The sequence below is a fragment of the Corvus hawaiiensis genome, chromosome 29, assembly GCF_020740725.1.
Source record: "Corvus hawaiiensis isolate bCorHaw1 chromosome 29, bCorHaw1.pri.cur, whole genome shotgun sequence".
NCBI lineage: Eukaryota > Metazoa > Chordata > Aves > Passeriformes > Corvidae > Corvus > Corvus hawaiiensis.
Window position 1 is genome coordinate 1179032 of NC_063241.1, and position 23910 is coordinate 1202941.

The following is a 23910-nucleotide window of genomic DNA, read 5'->3' on the forward strand; positions in this document are numbered from 1 at the left end:
GGAGCCGGAGGCTCTGCCCCGGGCCCCCGCGTCCCCGGCGGCGGCGAGAGGGGGATTAGAGGGCATCACAGAGAGATTAATTAACGGGGGTGAGCCGGGATTAGCGGATTCGGGGCGGGCGCCAATCTGCGGGGGGGGTGGGGGCCGAGCAGGAGCTGAGGGCAACAGCGGGAAGGTGTCACCGCGTGTGCCCACCCAGCGGGTCCTCGGCCCAGGTCACCCCGGCGGCGTCCCCTCGGGGGTCGGTGGGCAGCTGGACCCCCGGCAGCCGGGGGGTCTCGCCCGCGCACACAGGTGCGTGATGCACGCCACCCTCACGGCACCCCTCACCTGCACAGGGTCCCACACCTGTACTGCACCCTATACCTGTTCTGCACCCTATACCTGTGCAGCACCACACCTGCACAGCACCCACACAGTGACCCACACCTGCGCCACACCCCACACCCGCTCTGTACCCCGTAACCGCTCTGCACCCACACCTGCGCTGCACCCCACACCTGCGCAGCGTGTCAACTGCATGGCGCTCCACACCTACACTGCACCCCCAGCCGCACGGCACCCCACACCTGTGCTGCCCCCCACACCTGCGCTGCATCCACAACCGCACGGCACCCCACGGCCGCATGGTATTCCACACCTGCATGGACACCCACATCCGCACAGCGCCACAAACCTGCCCTACAACCCCACAGACCACAGGAAACCCCACACCGACACCCCAAGCCCCCATTTTTCCCCCAATTCCAGCGCACCCCATCCACTGCCCGGTTGCCGGACACGCCCCCGGACACGCCCCCGGACACGCCCCTCCCCCAAGCCCCGCCCCGTCCCCGCGCGCCGTTACGGCGCTCGCTCCATTCTCCCTCTCCACCAATCACCCGCCTGGATCCCGCCCCTGCTGCACTTCTATTGGCTGAGCCGCCTTGGGCTCATCCTCGCGCCATGAAACGGGCCAATGGGCGCTGCTCCAGCCGCGTCCCCCCTCGGGCGCGGGGCACGCTGGGAGTTGTAGTCCAGCAGCGGAGCAGGCAGCGGCAGCGGCCGCGTGTCACGACTGCGCGTCCCGGCGTGCCCCGCGCGGGGGGCGGGGCTGGCGGGGCAGTGGCGGCCGCGGGCGGCGGCGGCGGGATCGGGGATCGGGGATCGGCACCATGAGCGGCGGCCCCGCGGCCTGGACAGCGGCCGAGCGCCAAGAGTTCGCCGCCTTCTTCCCGCAGATCGTCCGCGACCTGACGGAGGACAGGCTGGGGCACCCGGAGGTGGGAGACGCCGTGGCGCGGCTGAAGCAGGTGAGTACGGGAAGGGAGCGGCGGGCAAGGGGCGGGGGGCTGCGAGCCAGGGCTGCCCGCCTCGCTCCGCTCCCGCAGGTGCTGGAGTACAACGTGCCGGGCGGGAAGGGCAACCGGGGCCTGACGGTGGTGGCCGCGTTCCGGAAGCTGGCGGGCCCCGCGCAGCAGGACCCGGAGAGCCTCCGCTGCGCCCTGGCCGTGGGCTGGTGCATCGAGCTGGTGAGAAACGGGACCCCGGGGATGGGACCCCCTGGGCGCCCCCCGTTCCTAATCCAGCCTCTCGCAGTTCCAAGCCTTTTTCCTGGTGGCTGACGACATCATGGACGCGTCCCTGACTCGCCGGGGACAGCTCTGCTGGTACAAGAAGGTGAGAGCGTTCAGGAGGCCCCTGATCATGGGCAGGGTCCCCTGGGAGTCAGGAGGCTCTGTGACACCTCCCTGCCTTCCTGGTGCAGGAGGGGATCGGGCTGGATGCCATCAATGATGCTTTTCTCCTGGAGTCGTCGGTGTACCGGCTGCTCAAGCAGTACTGTGGGAAGCAGCCCTACTACCTGCACCTGGTGGAGCTCTTCCTGCAGGTGAGCCCAGCTCCCCAACCCCTTCCCGATTTCCTGGGGTCTGGGCCCTTTCTGATATTCGACAGCATGTGGATCTTGGAGTGTTCCTTAAATTCCTGGATATCCCGCTGGACACACCCTTCCTTCGGACTCAAAGAGGAACGGAAACAGGGCTTGGCACAGGGCTTGGTGTCTGCACTGTGATGTTGGGACTTTCCTGGAGGACTGTGTGAATAAATCACAGAATCACAGACTGGTTTGGGTTGGAAGGGGCATTAAAGATCATCTTGTTCCACCCCCCTACCATGGGCAAGGACACCTGCCACTGTCCCAGCTTGCTCCAAGCCCCGTCCAACCTGGCCTTGGACACTTCCAGGGGCAGCCACAGCTTCTCTGGGCACCCTGTGCCAGGGCCTCCCCACCCTCCCAGGGAGGAATTTCCTTCTCATATCTCATCTAAATCTCTCCTCTTTCAGTGTAAAACCATCACCCTTTGTCTTGTTCCTTCTGCCCATGCAAAAGATCCTCTTCCTCCTTTTTTATAAGCCCCTTAAGTTCTGGAAGGCTGCAATGAGGCCTCAAATCCTTTCTTTCCTCTCCAGACAGGCTACCAGACCGAGCTGGGGCAGGCACTAGACCTTATGACTGCTCCCGTTTCCCAGGTGGATCTGAGTCGGTTCAGCGAGCAGCGGTACGGAGGCCAAGGGGCAGAGCTCGGTCCCTTCCCGGCCGTGCCGGACACAGCTGTGCCCTAAAACTGAGCCTGGGGCAGGTTTGGGGGGAGCTGCTGCTGGTCCCCTCTGTTCCTGATGCGCAGGGGGTGGGAGAGGGGCTGAGCCTTGTTCCTCTGCCACAGGTACAAGGCGATTGTGAAGTACAAGACAGCATTTTACTCCTTCTACTTGCCTGTGGCCGCGGCCATGTACATGGTGAGTTTGGTGGGAGCAGCTCAGGAGGGGCCTCACCCTCGTGTGAGGCTGTCCAGGAGGGCAGGTGCTGGGAGCCTTTATCCCTGTTCTTCCTTCCCTCCCCGCAGACGGGTATTAACGGGAAAGAGGAGCACGAGAATGCCAAAGCCATCCTGCTGGAGATGGGAGAGTTCTTTCAGATCCAGGTAGGAGGCGGCTCCGCGCCCCTCGGTGCGTGCCAGGTGCTGCGTGTGGCACTCAGGTGTTTCTGTTGTCACACAGGACGATTACCTGGACTGCTACGGGGACCCAGCAGTGACAGGGAAGGTTGGCACCGACATCCAGGACAACAAGTGCAGCTGGCTGGTGGTGGAGTGTCTGCGCCGGGTCACGCCGGAGCAGAGGCAGATCCTGGAGGTAAAGGCTGGGATGACACGCCTGGGAGAGGGGATGTAGTGCCGGAATGTACACCTGGAGTGCAGGTGCTGGGCTGTTACCTGGCTGGCAGGAGGGGGGTGAGCACTACGGGAGGACAAACAAAGCTCCTGCCCCATCCTGACAGAGCAGCTGCAGCAGCACCATGGGCTGCAATGGGACCTGACTCACTCCAGGGTTTTCTCAGGAGAACTACGGCTCTAAGGAGCCCGAGAAGGTGGCAAAGGTGAAGGAGCTCTACAATGCCCTGGGCATGGAGGCGGCTTTCCGGGAGTACGAGGAGAGCAGCTACCTGCGGCTGCAGGAGCTGATTGGGAAGCACGCCCAGCAACTGCCCCAGGACATCTTCCTGGACCTCGCACGGAAGATCTACAAGCGCCAGAAGTGATGGAGGGGCCTGGCAGGGGGCTGCGTGCCCTTGGCTAAGAGGACTGGGCTTAGTCACCCACTGGCTGGAGCTGCTCCCTGCTCTGAGAGGGGCCGGGGCCGGGTTGTAGAGGGTGCGATGGGATGGCCTGGGGGTGTTCAGCGCTCTCCCCGCGGCCGTGTGTCAATAAATATAAGTTCCTGTAGGTGCGTCACTGCCTGGTGTTGGCTGGGGACAGAGCTGGACGGCGGGGAGGGGGATGCCGGCACCGCCCGTGCTTTCCAGGGTGGGGGGGATGCCCGGAGCACCGCCCCCGCCGGCGGGGCGGGACCGGGCGGCTCCCGGCGGGCGGTGGCGGGGCCGCGGCTCCTCCCTCCCTCCCGCAGCCGCATTCGCCGCCGCAGCGCCGAGGTGAGCGGGGACGGGGACGGGGATGGAGCCGGGGGGATGGAGGGGGATGGGTAGGGCCGCGCCCAGGAGGATCGCTTCTGCTGCCTGGCCGCCGGTCCTCGCCCTGGGGCCGGGGATGCTCGGGGCCGGGGGAGGCTCGGAGCTTGCGGATGCTCGGGGCTGGCGGATGCTCGGAGCCTCCCTCCCGCGGTCTCCGCTGCCCGTTCTCTGCCCGGGGCCTCTTAGCAGGTGCCTGTGGCCGGGGTTCCCCCCCGGTAAGGCCGGGTCCGGTGGTGCGGCAGCGGTTCTGCAGCGGTTCCCATGGCCGGGGGCTTCCGGCCAAGCCCCGGTCCCTGAGCGCCCGCCGTGCCACCGCCCCCGGCCAGGACAGCCCCCCGCCTCCTCGACGAGGCTCCAAGGGCGTTTTCTCCTTGACGGCATCCCCGAGATGCTCCCGACCCTCCGGAGGGAATCCAGCCCCAGAGCAGCCGAGCTTCCTGGGATCATTCCCAGGCCATGCTCCAGGGACCAGCGGCTGGCTGCAGTCCCTGCCCGGCCGCAGAGCCCCAAGTGTGGCAGGACGCTGTGAGGCAGCCCCTGTCTCAGGCAGCCCCTCTCTCAGGGCACATCCCCATCTCTGATCCCCAGACCCCCGTGCTGGGCCCTGCCGCAAGGTCACTGCCATCCCTCTTCCCCCAGCTGTGCCTCTCTCTCCGGGTTTGTGCCGCCGTGTTCTCCCCTGACCAGGAGGGCGTTTGGTGCTTGCAGGGAGCTGGATGGTCTGAAGAGAGGAGCTGCTGGGCTTTCCCGGGTGCCCCGGCACTCCCAGTGAGGCAGCGCCATGCTGGCTCCAAAGAAAGGCCTCCTGTGCAACCTCAACCACATCCACCTGCAGCACATCTCCCTGGGGCTGCACCTCTCCCGGCACCCCGAGCTCCAGGACACGGATGGTTCCACCGGTGGGGGAGACCAGACCGGCTGCACCCAATGCCCGGAGAACCGTGAGCCAGTGGATGCCAATTCCAACAGTCCCTCCGTGAAGTGCCGGTGTTGCGAGTCCCACGCTCCAGAGCCGGAGACGCTCGGGCTCCAGAACCAGGCAGTGCAAGAGGATTTCCCCTGCCTGCACAGCGGAGACGAGGAGGAGGCGGCTTCCCCTTGTGATCCCCCTTGTGATCTGGCTTCTTCCTCCTCCTCCTCCTCCTCCTCCTCTGTCAGTAGCTGCTCGGATTTCAGCTTGGATGACTCCCCGGTCTCGGTGTACTGCAAGGGGTTTGCCAGAGAAGAGTCCCAATCCCCTGACGGGCAGCTGGACGTCATTCCCATAGAAAACGCCCGGGATGGCGAGGCTCTGGCTGACCAGGACAGGACGTGTGATGGGAGAGATGCCAACCACAACTCCCCGGTGCTCCGGAGAGCCACTGCCGTGGCCAGCAAGAGCCCAGACAGCCTCTGCAGCAATAACTCTCTCGACTCCCACTGCGATGAGCTCTCTCCCAGCACAGCAGCACAGGAGACCACCAGCATCTGCACTGACCTAGACCCTAACTGCAACCCGCTCCCCGAGCCCGATGCTGCTCCTCCAGCACCGCCTGTGCCGGAACGGCGGGACCCCGGGATCCCGAGCAGCGCTCCGGAGCCGCGGCCCCGGCCCGGCAGCCTCCCCCCGCCTGTGCCCCCTCGTCCCCGGCGCCGGCTGCAGGTCCTCAACGCGCACAGAGTGGAGCAGCCGCTCGGGCCAGTGCGGCCCGCAGAGCCCAAGGCCGGCCCAGGTGAGCTCTGCAGAGACACGGGCACGAAGACCATCACCTCCTTCCACGAGCTGGCCCAGAGGAGGAAGAGGAACGTGGCTGGGCCCACACTTGCCCAGGCCAGGGCTGACCGCAGTGACTGGCTGATCGTGTTCTCGCCTGACACGGAGCTGCCCCCCACCAGCGAGCTGCTCTCCGGCACCGCGGGCCAGGAACCAGCCCAACCCCAGCCTCAGCCTCAGCCCCAGCCCCAGCAGGACGGGCCAGCCAGGCCTCCCGGCTCCAGACAGAGAGAGGTGACGACGTTCAAGGAGCTGCGGTCCCGCAGTGCCGCCAGGCAGCCCAAGGGCCAGCGGGCAGAGCCGGCCCAGCACCCCCCCGTGCCCCCGGGGACGGGCGTGGGCTGGGGGCCCCCCGCGCCCCTGGGGGGACAGGTGCTGGCACCCAGTGACGGCCACCAGCTGAGAAGGAGACCCCGGCCGAGCCTGCAGCCCATCGCGGAGGGGCAGCCGAGGGATGTGGAGAAGGGGGGGCTGCCCCCAGGGGAAAAGGGGCTGGGCACTGCCCTGGTCCGGAGGCTCGGGGGTCCCGGCGGGAACCCCGCGGTGCCACGGGCGGCCCAGAGAGGAGACGAGACCTGCACGGGGGGTGAGTCTGGGTCCCTCCGGGGGGGGCCGGGTGGAGTCTGCCGGGGGGGCTGCGGGGCCGGGTGCGCGTCTCCGGGCGGTGGGAGCGATCCCGGGGCGCTCCGGGCCGGGCACGGTCAGAGCCGCCGCTCCCTCCGCGCAGGGGTTCCCCCGCATCGCCGCCGCGCCCGGAGGGACGCGCGGCCCGGGAGCTGCCGGGGCTGTCCCCGCTCCGCCCCGCGGCTCCCAGCGCGCTTCCTCCGCCGCGGGCCCGGCCCCGCCGCCCGGCCCGGCCCCGCCGCCCTTCGCCCCGCCGCCGCCCCCGGCTCCATGAGCCGGCGCGACCCGCGCCCCGCCGCCGGCCCCGCTCCTCCGCCGGCCCCGGGCAGCGCTCCCGCCGCCGCCCCGCCTGACCCCGCTGCCCCGCTCTCTCCAGCCAGGCCCGAGCCGCTCGCCCCTGGAGCCGCCGCTGGAGCCGCCGCTGGAGCCGCCGCTGGAGCCGCCCGGCCCGGCGGGGGGAGAGCGGAGGGGGCCCATGGGGAGCAAACGAAAGGTTGGGGCAGGTCCTCCCCGGAGCCCCCGCGGGGCGGGGGGCGAGGGAGTGAGACAGAATGGGGCGGGAGGGGAGGGGGGGGAACGGGACCCCCAGGGTCGGGAGGGTGCGAGGGGCTCGTCCTGGGGCGGGTCGGTGTCCTGGGCACCCGCAGCGCTGGGCTGGGGCAGGGCAGGAAGGGACGGGCAGGGGAAGGGGAAGTAGGGACAGTGCAGGCAGGGACAGGCAGCGCTGCCTGCACCGGGCCCGGCCCTGCCCAGCCCCGGCAGGTGGTCCGGTCGAGCCGGAGAACGCGGGTGCGGCCGCCCCCGCAGCTCCCCCGAGGGTCCCCCGCCTGCGGCTCCGGCCCGGCTTGGTCACCGTGGGCGCTGCAGGGTCCGGTGGCGGTGTCCGGGGCTGCTCGGTGCCCGTGGGTCCCTCTGTGCTGACCCTTCTCTCGTTCTCTCCCTCCGTCCCCAGCGCTGCTGGTCGCCGTCAGCTCCGCCGTGGACAAGGTGATCGCCCACTTCAGCACCGCACGGAACCTGGTGCAGAAGGTGAGGGCTGGGCTGGGCTGGGCTGCGCAGGAGAGGGTTTGGGAGTCCCAGGGGTGGGATTCTCCCATTCCTCCCAGCGGGATCAGGGTCAGGTGCTGCTCTTCCCCTCCCTCCCCTCTCCTTGTGCCTCTCCCAGGCCCAGCTGGGGGACAGCCGGCTCAACCCCGACGTGGGGTACCTGCTGCTGCACACCCTCTGCCCTGCGCTCTACGCCTTGGTGGAGGACGGGCTGAAGCCGTTCCAGAAGGATGTTATCACAGGCCAGAGGAAAAATTCCCCCTGGAGTGTGGTGGAAGCCTCCGTGAAGACAGGTGAGGGTGAGGTTGGGGGCATCTGGAGGTGCCTGGAGTCCCGTCGCAGCCCGGGCTGGGCAGTGTGTGCCCTGGGCAGTGACTGACTGTGCTCTGTACCCCACAGGCCCCAACACCCGCTCCCTGCACTCCCTGTGCTGGCATGTGGCCGGGCTGGCCCCCCTCAGCAGCACCAGGCAGAAGTTCCATGCCTTCATCCTTGGCCTTTTGAAGTGAGTGTTGACCCCGCCGGCCCCGCTGCCATGGCAGGCTGGAACTGTCCCAAGGGCTCTAATTTGGGCTCCCTTTGTCTTGTTTAGTATTAAACAGCTGGAGTTGTGGATATCTCACCTGCAGAAGAGCCCAGGTAAGGACACAGTGCCCAGGAGCTCCCTGCCCAAGCCCTCTCACATCTGCCAGGCTCATAATCCCACACTGGGGTTGGGGCACATCCATGCTTGGCTGGAGTTTCCGTAGTGGATCAGGGCATCATTTTCCATGGTGCATCTTCAGCACAGAGGGTGGTCTGACTGACTTAGACAGCCTGGCTGGCTCTTGGCGGGGATGTGGCAAGGACAGGGCGTTTTGCACCTGCCTCACCTGTCCCTGTCCCCTCAGGTGTGATCTCCGTGCTTTACTCACCCACGGCCTTCTTTGCCCTGAGCCAAGGCCCTCTTCCCCACCTTGCTGACGAACTGCTGCTGCTTATCCAACCTCTCTCGGTGCTGACTTTCCACCTGGACTTGCTCTTTGAACACCACCACCTCTCCGTGGATGTCCGGCCCTTGTCCCGCCGGTTGCAGTCACCGCTGTCTCCCGGCCGTCCCCCCGTTCCGGTGCGGGGGGCTGTGTCTCTGGAGGGCCGGAGTGGCACTGCCAGGGACAGCCCGGAGGATGAGACCCCCCCCGATGCTCTGGGCAGGGTGGGGGGCACAGGGGGCAGCACAAGGGCCCGGTCCCAAATGACCATGGGTGGGCTGGTCCCTGCCCCCCCCGTGGGTGCTGCCCTGCACCAAACCTTCCAGCACGTGCTGCGCTGGGGCGACCAGCTCAGCCGCACCTTGCTGGGATCTGGCACCCCCCCAGAGAGTCACAGGCCTGAGGAGGGCACTGGGGGCACTGGGGACACTGGGGCTGGCCTCAGTGGCTGGTGGGGCCAGCTGAGCCAGAGCTCCAGGATTTACACTGCTCCTAGCAAGGAGAAGTTCCCCTTGGTCTGGTGGACGAAGCTGCGGGCGGCTGCAGGGGATCCCAGCCCGGGCCAGGCTGTGCAATCCCAAACTTCCACGAGTGAGCCGAGAGGCACGGAGCTGCAGCTCCTTCAGACCAAAGCTGTCCCTGAACCCTCCGGCCCAAAGCCCAGCAGCAGCACTGACACCTCAGGGACCTCTTCCCCTGAAGACCTCTTCTTGCCCACTGGAACTGGAGCACTCACCAAGCTGGATGATCCCACTGCTGGAAAGAATCTCCTGGCTGCTTCCCCGGAGCCTCCTGCCAACAGGAACCAGGCAGCACCTTCTGGCCCGGAGAGGGGTGATCCTCCCAGTCCTGACAGGGGCAGCTGGCTGGGCCGGCTCTTTGGAGCCACCAACCCCTCATCCAGGAGCTTCTCCCCCAGTCCTGACACCGTCTTGGCCAGGTCCAGGTAAGACCCAGCTTGGGCAGGCAGAGGGGGGAATTGGCGTGTGCTGAGGAGGGGTTTCTGTGCCAGCTTCACCACGGTGGCCTCACGGGGGTCTTGTACTGCCCCTGGCCCAGGATCTGTGCTCCTGGGATCAGTGCATGTCCCAAGTTCTGCTGCTATCGTGTTGTTCAGTCCTGTGGAGCAGCAGGAGCTCGTGGGGAGGCTCAGTGCTGCTCGATGGCTCCCTGTCTGCTCCCAGATCACCAGAACGGTCTGAGATAAACAGAGGGAAAAGCTCCCAGGCAAGCTTGTGGCTCCCTTTGCTTTGTGGCAGGAGACCGTCCCGCTGGCTGTCCCCCAGTCCACGTGTCCTGGCCGGGGTGGTGAAGGGCCTGGCGGCCGACAGGACCCGCGCTCCGGAGCAGCCGGACAGGAGCACGACCGCCCTGCCCCAGGCCCACAGGTGAGGCAGGGCACGGGAGTGGTCAGGGTGGGAGCTGGTGGGGAAAGCCGGGGCTGCTCTCACACACGGCCTGGAGGTGCCACACGTCTCCCTAGGGAAAGGCACCGCTGCCCACTTGTGCCATGACTGCACCCCCGAGGATCCCCTCCTTCTGCCTGGCTTTGGGGGAACCTGAGCCTCTGCCCACCTGCAATCATTTGTTTTTCCCAGATGCTTTGGGGACAATTTTTAGCATTTTCTCGTGTGCTTTCCAGATTCATGGCAGCTCGTTTGGGGCAAGCATGTGGCAGCTCTGACCTGGCTGTGGCAGGTCAGAACAGCTCTGCCCGAGTGAGCTGGGTGGGCATGTGGCCACCCCCAAATGGTGTTTGGCTGCTTCCCTCTTCCCCATCCTTGCTGGCCCTGACCCCGATATCCCCACACCCTCTGTGCCATCTCTGATGTCCCCACACCTCCTGCCCTGCTCCCACTCCCTGGGCCTGCTGGGCAGGACAGCTCTGTCAGGTGGCTCCTTGCACAGACCCCTCCTCAGGTGCCACCTCTGCCTGAGAAGGAGGTCCCTGGTTCCACCCAATTCCCTCCCCCCAAGTGCTGTGGGAGCCTCTGGGGGTCCTCGGGGTCCCCGGGGAGGCGAGTCCCCGATAACATTTGTGGTGCAGGGCAGTTCGGGCGCTGTGCGACCACACGGGCACCACTGACGGGCACCTGAGCTTCCAAAAAGGGGACATCCTGGAGCTTCTCTCCACTGTGGATGAAGACTGGATCCGCTGCTGCCATGGAAACAGCACCGGCCTTGTTCCTGTTGGTTACACGTCCCTGATTTTGTGAGGAGGCGGAAGGGACCTGAGGAAGCAGCTGCGCTCGCCCGCCGGAGCGGGTGCCAGCTCCGGGAGGGGACGTCTCCTGCCACGGCTTTGCCACCTCCAGAGCTTCACCACCTCCGGGGCTGGCAGCTGCCGGGGGACCGTGCCCTGTGCCTGTCACTGCTGCTCCTTCGCATGACGTCCCCGTCTGCCACCGCGTCCCCCGGCCCCGCTGCCGCGGAGCCGCGGCTCCTCTTCGGGACCTGCTCTGGCTCTCGGTTCCTCAGCTGCTGCCCGCACCTGTGCCAGGGCAGGGACGGCTCCTTTCTCTGCCTGGCCCTCACAGTCCCCTGTGTCGTCTCCGTGCCGTCGTGTCCCGCCACCTCCACGTGCCCTGCTCTGCCCTGGGGCCGGTGGCCCAGGCCGGCCCCCGCCACCGATGCGCAGTCCCAGCACTCTGTAAATAGTTGTAACCACAGGAATGAGCTTGTTCCACGGGGAAAAGGCTGGAAATAAAGGTTGTGACTCATGTGTCCGCGTGTGTGAATGGAGCAGCGGGGTTGGGAGGGCTGGGAGTGGCCACTGGCCCGGCCCGACGCGGGTGGCCCGGGCTGGGGCTGGGGTGAGGAAACGCTCCGGTGGGAGCAGCCGGCGCGGGCTGGGGCTGTGCTGGTTCTCGGCATCCAGGCTGCCGGCCAGGGAGAGCAGGGAGGCCTCACGCCCCAGCAGAAGGTGCCCAGGCTCCTCCACAGCGTGGGAGAGGCGGCTGCAGCCTCCCAGAGCCAGGAATATCCCTGGAGGAGCTGCCGGGGACCGGCCCCACCGCGCTGGGAACGCCCCAGGTCACCGGTTTAGTTATTTATATCACTTCAACTAAACTTTTCATGGCGCGGAGGATGGCAGGAGGGGCTAAATGCCTCCAAGTTTTTCCAGGTTTTTGTCATTGCTTGTGATTTCATCCCAGAGTTTACAATTCATGCTGGGCCCCCCAGTAAAAGACAGATGTGGCCGTACTGGGGAGCGGCCACATGGCAGCAGCAGCCTCTCCTCAGAGGCGGTTCTGCTGCCTCCCATGGCCAAGGGACACGTTTCACCCGGCTGACTTCCCGTTTCGGTGGCAAAAAGCCGCTGTGTCAGCCCCCGGGCCGGGCTCTGCTGCCCGGGTAAAGCTGCTCTCCTTTCACTCTGTTCTCATTTTCACTTCTCTCTCTGGAATTTGTATTCCCAGACGAGTGACGTTATATCCTAATTGGAATGTCACTTGGCTCGCCTTAAGGAGGTTTGATTGAATTCCGCAGCTGCTTCTGGACTTTGAAATGGGGTCACGCCAGGAGGGGACAAAGCCGGGTGGCTCTTCCATTTTTTTTTTTTTTTTAATAAACAGCCCTCCAAGCCTTGGCCTGGGGCCTTGGGTTTAAAAAGAGTGTAGGGGTCAAGCCTGGCATTTTCATGATCGGAGGGAGTCAGACTGGGAAAGGGAAACAGAAAAATCAGGGTCCACAGAAGGGCTGCCGTGGAGAAGCTGTTTCGTTCCTGAGGGACCCTGGTCTCGCTGTGCCCTGTCCTGGGGGGACACTCCCGGGGGTGACAGTCCCCAGCCCGCCACCTGTGCAGGACAGGAGGGCTCCAGGCACTCCAGGGGTTTATATCCCTGGGGTTTATAGCCTGGAACAGGCACCCAATCGGTGCATTTAATGGTTGCTGTCCCGCTTTGTCTCCCACACAACCGTGGCCACAGCCCCTCGGACACCACGCGGTGACTGAGCCGGCCCCGGCCCTCCTGTCACATCTGCCACAGCAGAGCCACTGGAGTCACACTGGATCCTCTGAAACACCGCTGATGGTGTGGCTGCTGGGTGTTCCCATCCCAGCTGGGTGTTCCCGTGTTCCCAGCCCAGCTGGGTGTGCTTGGCAGCCGGGACAGCCCCTCAGGAGCGCAGCAGCCGGAGCCTGTGCCCGATGCCCACCCTGTGCCCAGCCCAGAGCTCTGAGTGCCACCTCCAGCCCTTCCTTGGACACCTCCAGGGATGGGCACTCCAAACCTCCCTGGGCAGCTCCTGCCAAGGCCTGAGCACCCTTTCCATGGGGAAATTCCTGCTGCTGTCCACCCTGAGCCTCCCCTGGCCCAGCCTGAGGCCGTTCCCTCTCCTCCTGTCCCTGTTCCCTGCCAGCAGAGCCCGACCCCCCCGGCTGCCCCCTCCTGTCAGGGACTTGTGCAGAGCCACAAGGTCCCCCCTGAGCCTCCTTTGCTCCAGCCTGAGCCCCTTTCCCAGCTCCCTCAGGAATTCTCCAGCCCCTTCCCAGCTCCATTCCCTTCTCTGGACACGCTCCAGCCCCTCCAGGTCTTTCTTGTCATAAAGGGCCCAAAACTGACCCCCGAATTTGAGGTCCCTCAGCAGAGCCAGCAAAGGGGACAGTCACTGCCCTGGTCCAGTGGCCACACTGGGACTGGTCCAGGCCAGGTGCCATTGGCCTCTTGCCCACCTGGGCTCACCTGGGCTCATGTCCAGCTGCTGTCACCAGCACCCCCACGGCCTTTCCCAGCTTTTCAGCCACTTTTCCCCAAGCCTGGAGAGTTCCATGGGGCTGCTGTGACCCAAGGGCAGCACCCAGCACTTGTTGGCCCTCACCCCGCTGGCTTTGGCCCACCAATCCCATGGATCCAGCTTGCCCAGATCCCTCTTCCTGCCCCCTGGCAGATCTACACTCCCACCCAGCTCAGCAAAGAAAACCCCCCGAGCCAGCCGTAGGAAAAGATTTTCCATTTAATACTAGACTCTCAGGATTGAGATGCAGGCTTTTTATGCAATTACATCCAATGTTAAAATTGGTAATACATAATTTACAAAGATTAACATCAAAACAATGATCTATTTAGATATGCTTTGTAAAAAGGAAATATATTAGCAGCATTTATTTTCAGCAATCACACAGCCTACACCCATGCAGACTAAGGTTCAGCTCTATTTGCAGTAACGTAGTGCTTCCTGGCTCCGGCGGCGATCCTGGGGACACACGGGTCTGCTCAGTATTATAAAATAACCAAAAAATAAAAAAAGTCATTAATTTCTACACCAGTAAGAAAAAACAATTCTTTGCACTTACCTAACATTTGATTGTCTAAAAAACATTTTGTTTAGTCTTTCAACAAAAGAAAGATAAAATGACAGAGCTAGTGTCTCGCTTCTGTACGCACTTTATTTTTTTTTTTTTTAAAAACTTTTTAGTGTTTAACACCATTTGAGACAATGATTTCTGTTTGAAACTAAATGAGACAACTCGAGGGTTTGGACATGCGATATTCCTACTACACGCACGAGTATTTTATACTCAGGGTTCCTGGTACTGTACAGTGCTTCTCTACAGTAAGAAAATATTCCAAACTATTTTCTTATTTCTTTTTTTTTTTAATAAAATATTTTTTTTTCTCAAAGGGTTTTTTTCCTTTCTTTTTTTTTTTGTTTTGTTTTTTTTTTTTTTTCTTGTTTTGTTTTCTCTTTTTAAATCAACACAGAAAAAGTTAATGGAATGAGTCATGTTCCACTAAGAGTAAAATAATTATAATAATAACAAGAATGTACATTAGGACGAGCTTGGTCCATAAAAAGGAACATGTAACTACGGTATTGCTTTACATCCACGCAGCAGATATATACAACTTGGCACATTAAAAACTGGATTTCTTATAAGAACACCTAAAACAGGACTGGATATGCATGTGTACGTCTGAGACAGGAAAGCAAAGCCACCGTCCAGGGGCAGCGGGGGCCGCCCGGCCCCAGCCCCAGCCCCGGGCCCGTCCCGGGGGCTCCGGGCTGTCGGGACAATCGCGATGTGGGAGGGGCCAGCGGGACCCGCTGCCCGGACGTTCAGCTGTCCACCAGCACACGAGGGTAGTGTTAGCAGTTGATAAATTCTACAGCTCACGACAAACACTCGCTCGGATACTGCCTGACGGGCACGGAGTGAAAGGGTCCTTGGGGTTTTTGTTGTTGTTGTTTTTTTTTTTTGGGTGGTTTTTCTTTTGTTGTTGTTTTTTTTTCTTTTTTCTTTTAACAGATTTTTATTTGCACAACACACGAGACACACGAGAACCACAGCTTATCAAAAAAACCAACAGCAATGGTGGCGTCAGGAGCTGACTTTGCTTTTATAAAATTTCTCTGCAGAAAAAAAGTGAAAAAACTCACACCCCACCCCCTCCCCCCGCACAGCAAGTGCCTCATCCCAGCGCTCCTGCCCCGCTCCAAGGGCCTCTGGAAGCTTCTCCTTGGCACAGACCACAGGGACACGTGCACGGGCCGTCCCACGGCGAACCTGGCGCTCGTCCGGGGACGTTTCTCTCTTCTTGGAACTTGTGCAAATCAGAGGCCACAGCTTTAGGGCAGCCTTTCCTTTTAAGCCACTGGGCTTTTCCTCTCCCCTCTGGATTCCCTTCCCTGGCGTGGGCCACGGCAGTGCCGACAGCAGCTGGTACAATCCCAGGTTATCACAGGGAACATCCTCCTCAGAGTAACTCAGTCCTTTTCCTCTGCCCTCCCCCTTTTTTTTTTTTTTTTTTTTTTTTTTTCCTCTGAGTGGGAATATCAAGCAAAAATAAATTAAATTTGACCATCCTGGACAATAACCACGAGGTTTCCTCAGTACCTAACATCAATACAAGGCACGCCCACCAACACACACACCAAGAGCACTGCAGAGCAGGGTGGGCGCCGCGCCGGCCCGGCCCCCCAGGTGCTACTGTTTTGTAGTTTTGTTGTCAGTTTGCTGCTGCCCCTCCTTCCCCGGGCTGGGCTCTGGCCCCCAGCCCCAGTGACAGACCCCAGAGCTCGGCTGCCCCTCCCGTGTCACTTCCTGAAGCTGCTCTCGGGGATGGTCAGAGTGCGGCGCCGCAGCTTCCGTCCCGACCCCTCCTCCAGCAGGTAGGTGACATCGATGGCTGCAACAGAGCACAGGTGCAAAAGGGGATTTCAGTCATTACAGAATCACTGGGGCTGGAAAAGACCTCCAGGATCATCGAGTCCAACCCGTGATCGATCCCCACCTGGGCACCCAGAGCAGAGCACTGAGTGCCACGGCCCGTCGTTCCTTGAACACAAAGTTCCTATTTCCTTATTCCTGGTTCTTTCAAGGATGTTTCCCTCCACGGTGATATCCAAAACATCCCTGGACAAGGTGCTGAGTGACCCAAGCCCTGAGCCATGGCTGGAGCAGACAACCTCCAAAGATCCTCCCAACCCAAATTTTGCATCAGTCCGTGACTGTCTGGCATTGCCAGAATTTGGAAGAGATGGGACAGGGCTCATCCTGGGCTTTAAATTAAAAGCAGGGACACACTTCACCAGTGGAGCCCCTGCCCCCTTATCCCACAGCTCAGACAACACCTATAGCAGGTACTCAGAACCCAAGGAAAGCTCATGAAAGGTCAAAAGAGACTTTCCAAATTTTCTTCAGTCTTTCCTGGCCTGTCTGTTCAGTTTCTCAGTTGCAGACAGGGAATGATTGGGGGGAATTCATCCACAGAAAGTTTCTGTGGTTATTAAAAATACTATACAAAACACGGTGTCAAAGTTGTAAGAAATTTCACTTGGATTTAATAGAATTCTGTTGCAAAGGAAAACATGGCTCCAAGGAAAACTGACTTTCCTAATGCTTCTAGCAGCAATTTCAGACAAAAACATTCATTTTATCAACACAGCTCAGCAAAGTGACCCCAGACCTGCAGGAGACCTGGGGCTGTGTAACCAGAGCCTGAAATCTCACCGTTTTTCCCTGGGATTTTCTCGAGGAGGTTGAGCAGGATCTGGTTCAGCCTCTCCCTCTGGAGGTGCCGCCGCTCCTCGGGGCTGCAGAGCGGCCTCGTGTCCGAGGGGTTCTCGTCCCCCTTTTTCTCGCTCTCGCAGCTCTCGCTGGCCACGGGCTCCTTGTCGGGCTCCTCGGGGCTGGGCAGCTCCCCCGGAGCCTGCTCTGGGGCCCCCAGCACCTCCTCCATGAGGGGCAGGGAATCTTCCTCTTGGTTTAAGTCTTTGATCTGTGGTTTTGAGCGATCGGATTTCCAGGATGACCTGGCAGGAGAAGAGGGGTTTAAGCAGCAGTTTGTCAGCCACTCACCTGAAAGGACAATTCCCAGTGAGTCCAGGACTCATCCATGGGCAGGGCCCCTCTGGAGCTCAGTTTCCTCCCTCAATCCCTGCACTCACACCCTCCAAGTGCTGTAACTTCATCTGCACCGCAACAAACGTGGCTTTGAAAACCAAACGGCTTTTTATTTTCAGTTGCAAACGATTTTATCTCCAAAAGCAGTTTGGCCCAGCCCTCAGTGGGGCTTTTCTGCAATAGTCACAGCCCGTGATGGATGTTCTTCTACCAGACCTGGGCTCTGACTGCCCCACAGACACAGGCAGTGGGTCCAGGACCTGGGTTCCTGCATCTGACAAGATTGGAGGCTCCTGTTTTGGGCATCTCCTCACTCAGCTGCTTTTTCCTGACTTTCAAATGGCTCCTTTCTTTTCCTGATGTGCATTATTAAGGCTGCCTATCCCTTCTCACTTGTTCCCTTTTATCTCTCTGAAAGTTTAGAGAGCTTTAAATAATTTAAACTTCTTATTCCCATGGCACCCAAGGGAAAGGGGCAGGAGGAGAGTGGGCACAACAAACAAACAGAATTATTTCATCTCCTCTCAACAATCTAGGGGGGGAGACTCACCTGCCTCCGTTTCTTTTGTAGTTGTCTGGCACATAATGAGGCTGCAATAACAATGAAGATTATGGTTAATACCAAATCAAATTCACAGTGGAAGGAAGTGCTGGTCAGTCAAATACCCTGGAAGTACCAATGCAGGACACTCTGGAAATGCTGGTGTACCTCACCCATCAGACCTCACAGGAGGAGGCACAACCAGGTAATAAGGTAAATTAGAGCCAGACTTGTCTGATTCTTCACATCTTCTAAATAAATTTTAAGCCACAGACCACCATGATAAAAATCATCTTTGCTCTCTGCACAGCACGAGTCTGGAACCTTCTTCAAAGCCACTACAAAAACCTCTGCTCCAGGAAGAACAGAGCTTGCTGCTTGCAGAAGGTTTGCACATCTGCCACCTCTGTGATGCTCTGCGACCTGCTCTGAGCTCACCACCACCATCCCTTCAGCACCTCCTTGCCTCTGAACTGCAGCTTCTCTTACACCCATTTTTACTTTCCAAGCTTGCTTTCAAGCCAGCTTTCCCCCCAGCTGTGCATATTCACAGAATCATGGAATGATTTAGGTTGGAAAAGTCCTCCCAGACCATCGAGTCCACCCTGTGCCCGATGCCCACCCTGTGCCCAGCCCAGAGCTCTGAGTGCCACCTCCAGCCCTTCCTCGGACACCTCCAGGGATGGGCACTCCAAACCTCCCTGGGCAGCTCCTGCCAAGGCCTGAGCACCCTTTCCATGAGGAAATTCCTGCTGATGTCCACCCTGAGCCTCCCCTGGCCCAGCCTGAGGCCGTTCCCTCTCCTCCTGTCCCTGTTCCCTGGGAGCAGAGCCCAACCCCCACCTAAAGGATCAGCTCCCTCTGGCTGACCAAGCTTCATCCATCAACAGTCAGGGGCTTTCCAAAACTCCACCCAGTCTCCTAAAAACAGGGAAGGAAGGTGAGAACAATCCCACTTACTGAGAAATCCCTCTTGGGCGTGAGTTTCTTGGGGAAGTGGTCGAAGGCGTAGGGCTTGGTGCACACGGGGTAGCGGTTCCGGTGGATCTTGTAGAAGAGGTGAGCTGATTTATCCAGGCGGTAATCACAGATGTAAACATCCTGCTCCTTCACACCCTTCGGCCTCCCTGAGATCAAAACAAGGCACACAGGAAAAAACAGTCATGGACTGAGGGGGAAACACGTGGTTTATCACAGTGTGAGCGAGGCAGGGGCTGTCACAGTGTCCCTGTTTGCTCCCTCGTTCAGAACCCCAGCAGTGACACTGCTGGGTCACTCTGAGGGGAGAACCTGCACACTCTGATCAAACAGTTCCCAAACTTTCACAGAAAAAATTATCAACTGACATAACTTTCTCTTCCCTGCCCCATGCTGTCCCTCTTCAAACAGGAATCCCTGTCCCAGGGCAGAGCCATGGCGTGTCCTCAGCTCTGAAACATGCAAACATCCCCCACGGCCTTTGGACAGCAGGAACTGCTTCAGGGCATGTCCTTGGTTCCAGAACAGAGGGAATTTGTCCCAGTACCTGGCTCAGCTGTGCCTGGGTTCAGGGTGAGGATGATGTTGGTCACACCCCAATGGTTGGTTGGTGTCCAGCAGTGCTCACCCTCAGCCCAGGACTCCTCAGTGTCCCCAGCTCTGCCAGCAGGGCCAGGACAGCTGACCCCAGCTGGCCACAGGGTATTCCACACCACGGAGTGTCCGGCCCAGGGCGGGGTGGCCGGGATCCCCCGATTGGGTACAGGCTGGGCATGGGGTGGGCAGTGACTGCACTGGGCATCACTGGTGCTTCCTGGGGTTTATTCACAGGATCATGGAGTGGTTTGAGCTGGAAGGGACCCTAAAGCTCATCTCATTTCATGCCACCCCCTGCCATGGGCAGGGACACCTTCCATGACCCCAGGCTGCTCCAAGCCCTGTCCAACCTGGCCTTGGGCACTTCCAGGAATCCAGGGGCAGCCACAGCTTCTCTGGGCACCCTGTGCCAGGGCCTCCCCACCCTCACAGGGAACAATTTCCTCTGTGTATCCAACCTAAATTTCCTCTTTTTCAGGTTAAAGCCATCTTGTCCTGTCACTTCAGTTCATGATTAAGAGCCCCTCTCCACCTTCCTTGTAGCCCCTTCAGATACCGGACACCTTTGTCTCTTTCTGTAACCTCCCTTTCCATTACTACTACTGCTATCATTATTATTACAATTCTAATATTTTAATTTATTTCAACCATGAAACTGTTTTAATCCCAACCCCTGGGTTTTACCTTGTTCCAGTTCCCTCCCTGTCCCATGGGGAGTGAGTGGCTCGGTGGTGCTGAGCTTTCAGCAGGGGTTAAACCCGCAGCCCACTGCCCACGTGCTCAGGAATGTGTTCAGTTCTCACCTTTGCAGTAGGTGTACAGGTCAAGCACACAGCACGTCCCCACCACGGCCTCCAAGGGGATGATTTCGTACAGGGGCACCCGGAACAGCTCGTTGTGGTAGAACTTCCGAGACGGGGAATGATGCGTTTCGTGCGGACGGAAATAGTGGTGGCCAAAGGCGAAGCGCTCCTCTCTGAGGGTGCAAAGGGGACAGAAACACAAATCAGATCGTGACACAACTCACTTCATGCCCCCTGCTTCGTTTTGAGTTCCCTCTCTTGCACTTGGCTGTGATGAACAGCAGAGTCACACAAGTGTTCCATATTCCACTGCCCGCCTGCAGTGAGGGCAAACACTCCCAGCGTGGTTTCCATGGGCACAGCAGACTGTGACTGGCCAGGGCACAGCACTGACCCCCTCACAGCTGTCACTGTGTACCCACGGTCTGTTCCAACACTGGGGAAATCCCATCAGTTTCTATCTCTGATTCTTTGCTTAAACCTCCAACCTCACGTGTTTCCACTGTGCAGCTGTGGAGCACAGCTCCAGTTGGGAATTCCCCAACCTCTGCACCTGGACCGTGCTCATTCCTGCCTTCTTAAGATGAGACTTCCATGAAATCCCTGTGGTAGGCCCATGGGATGTCTCAAACCCCAAGGATGTCCTGCACATACTTCTCGTTTTTCCAGAGTTTCTCGATGCGGAAGATGTCGAGCTTGTCCCTGTTGATGTGGGACAGCAGCCGGTACGACTGCCGCACCGGGTGCCCGTCGGGGGTCCTGCGGCTGTCTCTCATCAGGTAGACACAGTCACCTGGCCAGGGGCACAAAAGACACACCTGTGAAGAGCCTGGCCTGAGCCCAGCACACAGAACCAGGGTAAATAATCATTAGAACAAACACAACAGAGGCACCTAATGCTGGAGTGTAAGGAACGACACAAACCCACTGCAGAACCCGCCAAGGGAACAAAGGACACTCAGATGTTTTTCACAGCAGCTTGACAGAAAAACAATCCATAACTTTCCATGTCCAGCCTGAAAACACCAACCTGTAAGGAACCATAATCATGACAGACCACAGGATATGTAACGAAGTCAGTCGTGATTAAGAAAAGGTGTAGGAGTTAGTGATGGCTGCAATGTGTAAAGAAGAAATCTTTCAGAGAGAAGATACTCAGAGAGAAGATTACTATTATGAAAATAAATCCTGGCCTGAGAAGCCCCAATCCTTTGGTTATTCCAGCAGAATTCCAATGAGATACAGAGCTCAGGAAAGGTAAAGAGAATGCAGAAAGGGCTGAACAAACTGGCACTGCTGGCAATCAAATAGTATTTCCCAAGGGCAACCCCTAAACTTAAATGCATTAATTTTGTCCCATGAGTGAATTTACTCCTTAATTTCTCTGCTCTGACCTGTGAAATCACAGAATCCCAGAATGACCTGGGTTGGAAAGGATCTTAAAGACCATCCAGACCCAACCCCTGCCATGGGCAGAGATATCTTCCACTAGACCAAGTTGCTCAGAGCTCCATCCCACCTGGCCTTAAGCACTTCCAGGGCTGGGAAGAGATTCCACCTCTTCTGTTATTTACCTAAAAATGACCAAAACCTGGGAGGTCCCAAGCCATAAAACCTCCCCTGGGTAGGACCAGAGGTCACACAGCAGAATGTTCTGGCTGGAGAAACAGGCAGCAGCAGCTGCTCAGGAGGAGAAAGCACAGGAGCAGGCGAGCCAAGGAAAAGCCTCCCTGTGCTGTCCCTGCCCAGCTGCCTTTCTGTTGTTTATGGGCTTTCAGAGCCAAAGGCTACAGCTGGACCTTTGGGGATTAATCCTTCCTCCAAGAATTTGTCTAATCTTTTCTGGAACCATTCATACTCTGACCTCTCCACCCTCCTGTGGCAATGCTTGTTGCAAGCCACAGTCTGGTTATGCTTTCGTAAAAAAATCTTCCCAGAGCTGAACTGTTGCCAGCTCATTTCTGTTTGTTCCCCAATTTCTGCACTGTTGTGCCTTCCCGTGCTGCATTTCACAGACCTTCATCAATCACCCTCCAAATCACCTGGGCAGACTCTGGCCACAGAAAAGATGATCCAGATTGGATTATCCTTGTTAGCCTTGTTTTTATGGGTAGTGAGATCCTCTGGGCAATGGGATGTCAGAGCAGCACAGGGCAGGCAGGGGACAGACACCCCAGGAGGTTACAGGGAGGCACAATCACTCTGCTATTTTGTGCATAACCATCTCTGATACTCCCTTTGCCTTTTTGACTCATGTAAAACATTTTTTCTCATGTTCCCATTAAATTGCAATGACTCCTGGGGTTTTTTCCCATATTTTTTCCCCCTGTTTTTCCATATGTGTAGTTAAGGCTGTTTGCCCTCCATGGATACTGCTGTTATTAATTACAAAAACTGTGAAACTTCACAGCTTGGGAAAGAAATGCCAGGGAAACACTGAGGACAACATGGCCCCAGGGTCACCAACACCCCAGTTTTGCTATAACCAGATTCAGGATTAAAGTGAAGCACAAGTAATTCAATTTTCATTAGTATAATCTCATTTATCCATCTTGTCTAAGTTTAAAAAATGCTCCTAACGACTCCTCATACGCAGAAATTTCTCCCATACATCCAACTTAAATTTCCCCTCTGTCAGTGTGAAGCCACTCCCCCTTGTCCTGTCTCTCCAGTTCCTGATGAACAGTCCCTCTCCAGCTTCCCTGGAGCCCCTTCAGATCCTGCAAGGGGCTCTGAGGTCTCCCACACAACCTTCTCTTCTCCAGGCTGAACATTCCCAGCCTTTCTCCACAGGGAAGGTGCTCCAGTCCCCTGAGCAACCTCGTGGCTTCCTCTGGACTTGCTCCAACAGTTCCATGTCCATCTCCCACTGGGGCCCTGGAACTGGACACAGCACTCCAGCTGGAGTCTCAGGAGAGCAGAGCAGAGAGGGAGAATCCCTTTCCTTGACCTGCTGCCCACATTCCTTTGGATGCAGCCCAGGACACAGGTGGTTTCTGGGCTGTGAACACGTTGGGAGTTTTTGGTCACCCATCACCCCAAGCCCTTCTCCCAGGGCTGCTCTCAGCCATTTCCCCACCCAACATGCAGCTGAGCCTGGGATTGCCCTGACCCAGGTGCAGGACCTTGCACTTGGCTTTGCTGACATCCATGAGGTTCACATGGTCCCACCTGTCCAGGTCCCTCTGGATCCATCCCTTCCCTCCAGCATTCTGACCACACCACACAGCTTGGGGTCTTCTTCCCGCCTGAACAAAAGCTGGGATAACAACAGCTTCCCTTTGCAACTTTAAGGGTAACTTCTAAAGAAATTGGGGAGGTGGGTTCTTTAAAAGACTCTTAGAAAACAAGGAACATGCTGAGAGGAGCTGCTGGCCCCAAGCAAAATGAAAATAAAACCATTCAATTTTAAACCACCTCATTTTAAACGAGCTTTTTTCAACTCTTCTTCCCCATCTCTCCCATGAGAAGAAAGCAACCCCAGCATTATCGTGCCTGACTGCAAGAGGAGCATTCAGAAAGAGATGTAGACAGATGCTCCCTTGCTCTAAAGATCAGGAAACTTGATTTCAGGTCCAGTTTCTGCAGATGTTCCAGATGCCCCTCTGCCCCAAAAAGGAAGTTTCCAAGGAAAAACCACAGCAGCTGTTGCTGGTGCACCAGAGATGATGATGTGTTACAATTTCTGGCTATGTGGGTTTTCCAGGATCCATTCTGACTCCTGTTTATGGATTCCTATCCAAGGTAGAACTCCATGTCCACTCCAAGGGATGTGATGGATCAGATCTGTTTTATTTGCATCATCTCCTGGGTTTAGGCATCAGGGAATTTTTGCAGAGGAAACTTGTCTGAGATGTAACACTCAACAACTTCCAGCAGAATTGCCAAGAAATTAAGAAACAAGTTCTCCAGGCACCGACTGAAGGACCTTCCCTGAGATCCTTCTGAATGAGAGGGATTTGATCACAGCAGAGTGTGACCACTCACACAGCTGATTTTCAGTCTTGTTCCTCCAAAACATCAGCTCTCAAGCTAGGAACTGGTGTTCAGGGTGCAGCTTCCCCTGGGCAGACACTTTGTGGCAACATCAGCCTCTTTCCAAAACACAACTCCCAGGAAAATGTAAATCCACACCCAGGCTGAAAGCCATGCTTTTGCCTCAGCATGTGGAATTACAAGTCCTTTCAGACACCAGAGGGAGTAAAAAGCTGCTTCTCCCACTGTCCAAGCTGCCTGATAC

General features: G+C 58.6%; 3 protein-coding genes across 5 annotated transcripts in view; 2 read left to right on the forward strand and 1 right to left on the reverse strand.

Moving 5' to 3' along the window:
• Positions 1-1104: 1104 nt before the first annotated feature.
• On the forward strand, positions 1105-3764 carry FDPS (farnesyl diphosphate synthase). The gene is made up of 9 exons (XM_048288587.1): positions 1105-1292; positions 1371-1511; positions 1579-1659; positions 1748-1870; positions 2452-2540; positions 2706-2778; positions 2886-2963; positions 3040-3174; positions 3380-3764. Exons 1-9 carry the CDS (start codon positions 1155-1157, stop codon positions 3578-3580), a joined length of 1059 nt encoding a protein of 352 aa, XP_048144544.1. The 5' UTR covers positions 1105-1154; the 3' UTR covers positions 3581-3764.
• Positions 3765-3890: 126 nt separating this feature from the next.
• On the forward strand, positions 3891-11126 carry RUSC1 (RUN and SH3 domain containing 1). Of its 2 annotated transcripts, XM_048288453.1 has the most exons (10): positions 3891-3970; positions 4718-6348; positions 6763-6879; positions 7339-7415; positions 7552-7726; positions 7833-7938; positions 8026-8072; positions 8324-9350; positions 9664-9792; positions 10452-11126. In XM_048288453.1, the coding sequence occupies exons 2-10, from the start codon at positions 4791-4793 to the stop codon at positions 10618-10620; spliced, it is 3405 nt and encodes a 1134-aa protein (XP_048144410.1). In that variant the 5' UTR covers positions 3891-3970; positions 4718-4790; the 3' UTR covers positions 10621-11126. The 2 variants fall into 2 exon arrangements, with proteins under 2 accessions (XP_048144410.1, XP_048144411.1); XM_048288454.1 differs by lacking the exons at positions 3891-3970; positions 6763-6879 and having other exon boundaries at positions 4495-6348.
• Positions 11127-13342: 2216 nt separating this feature from the next.
• The window catches only part of ASH1L (ASH1 like histone lysine methyltransferase), a 63882-nt gene continuing 53314 nt past the window's right edge, over positions 13343-23910 (reverse strand). For both annotated transcript variants that reach the window (XM_048288432.1, XM_048288431.1), the window contains exons 23-28: positions 20325-20463; positions 19671-19843; positions 18253-18419; positions 17302-17342; positions 16359-16660; positions 13343-15534 (exon numbers count right to left, since the gene is read on the reverse strand). In XM_048288432.1, the coding sequence (XP_048144389.1) occupies positions 15443-15534; positions 16359-16660; positions 17302-17342; positions 18253-18419; positions 19671-19843; positions 20325-20463 (914 nt within the window). In that variant the 3' untranslated portion in view covers positions 13343-15442. The remainder of the gene's footprint in view (positions 15535-16358; positions 16661-17301; positions 17343-18252; positions 18420-19670; positions 19844-20324; positions 20464-23910) is intronic.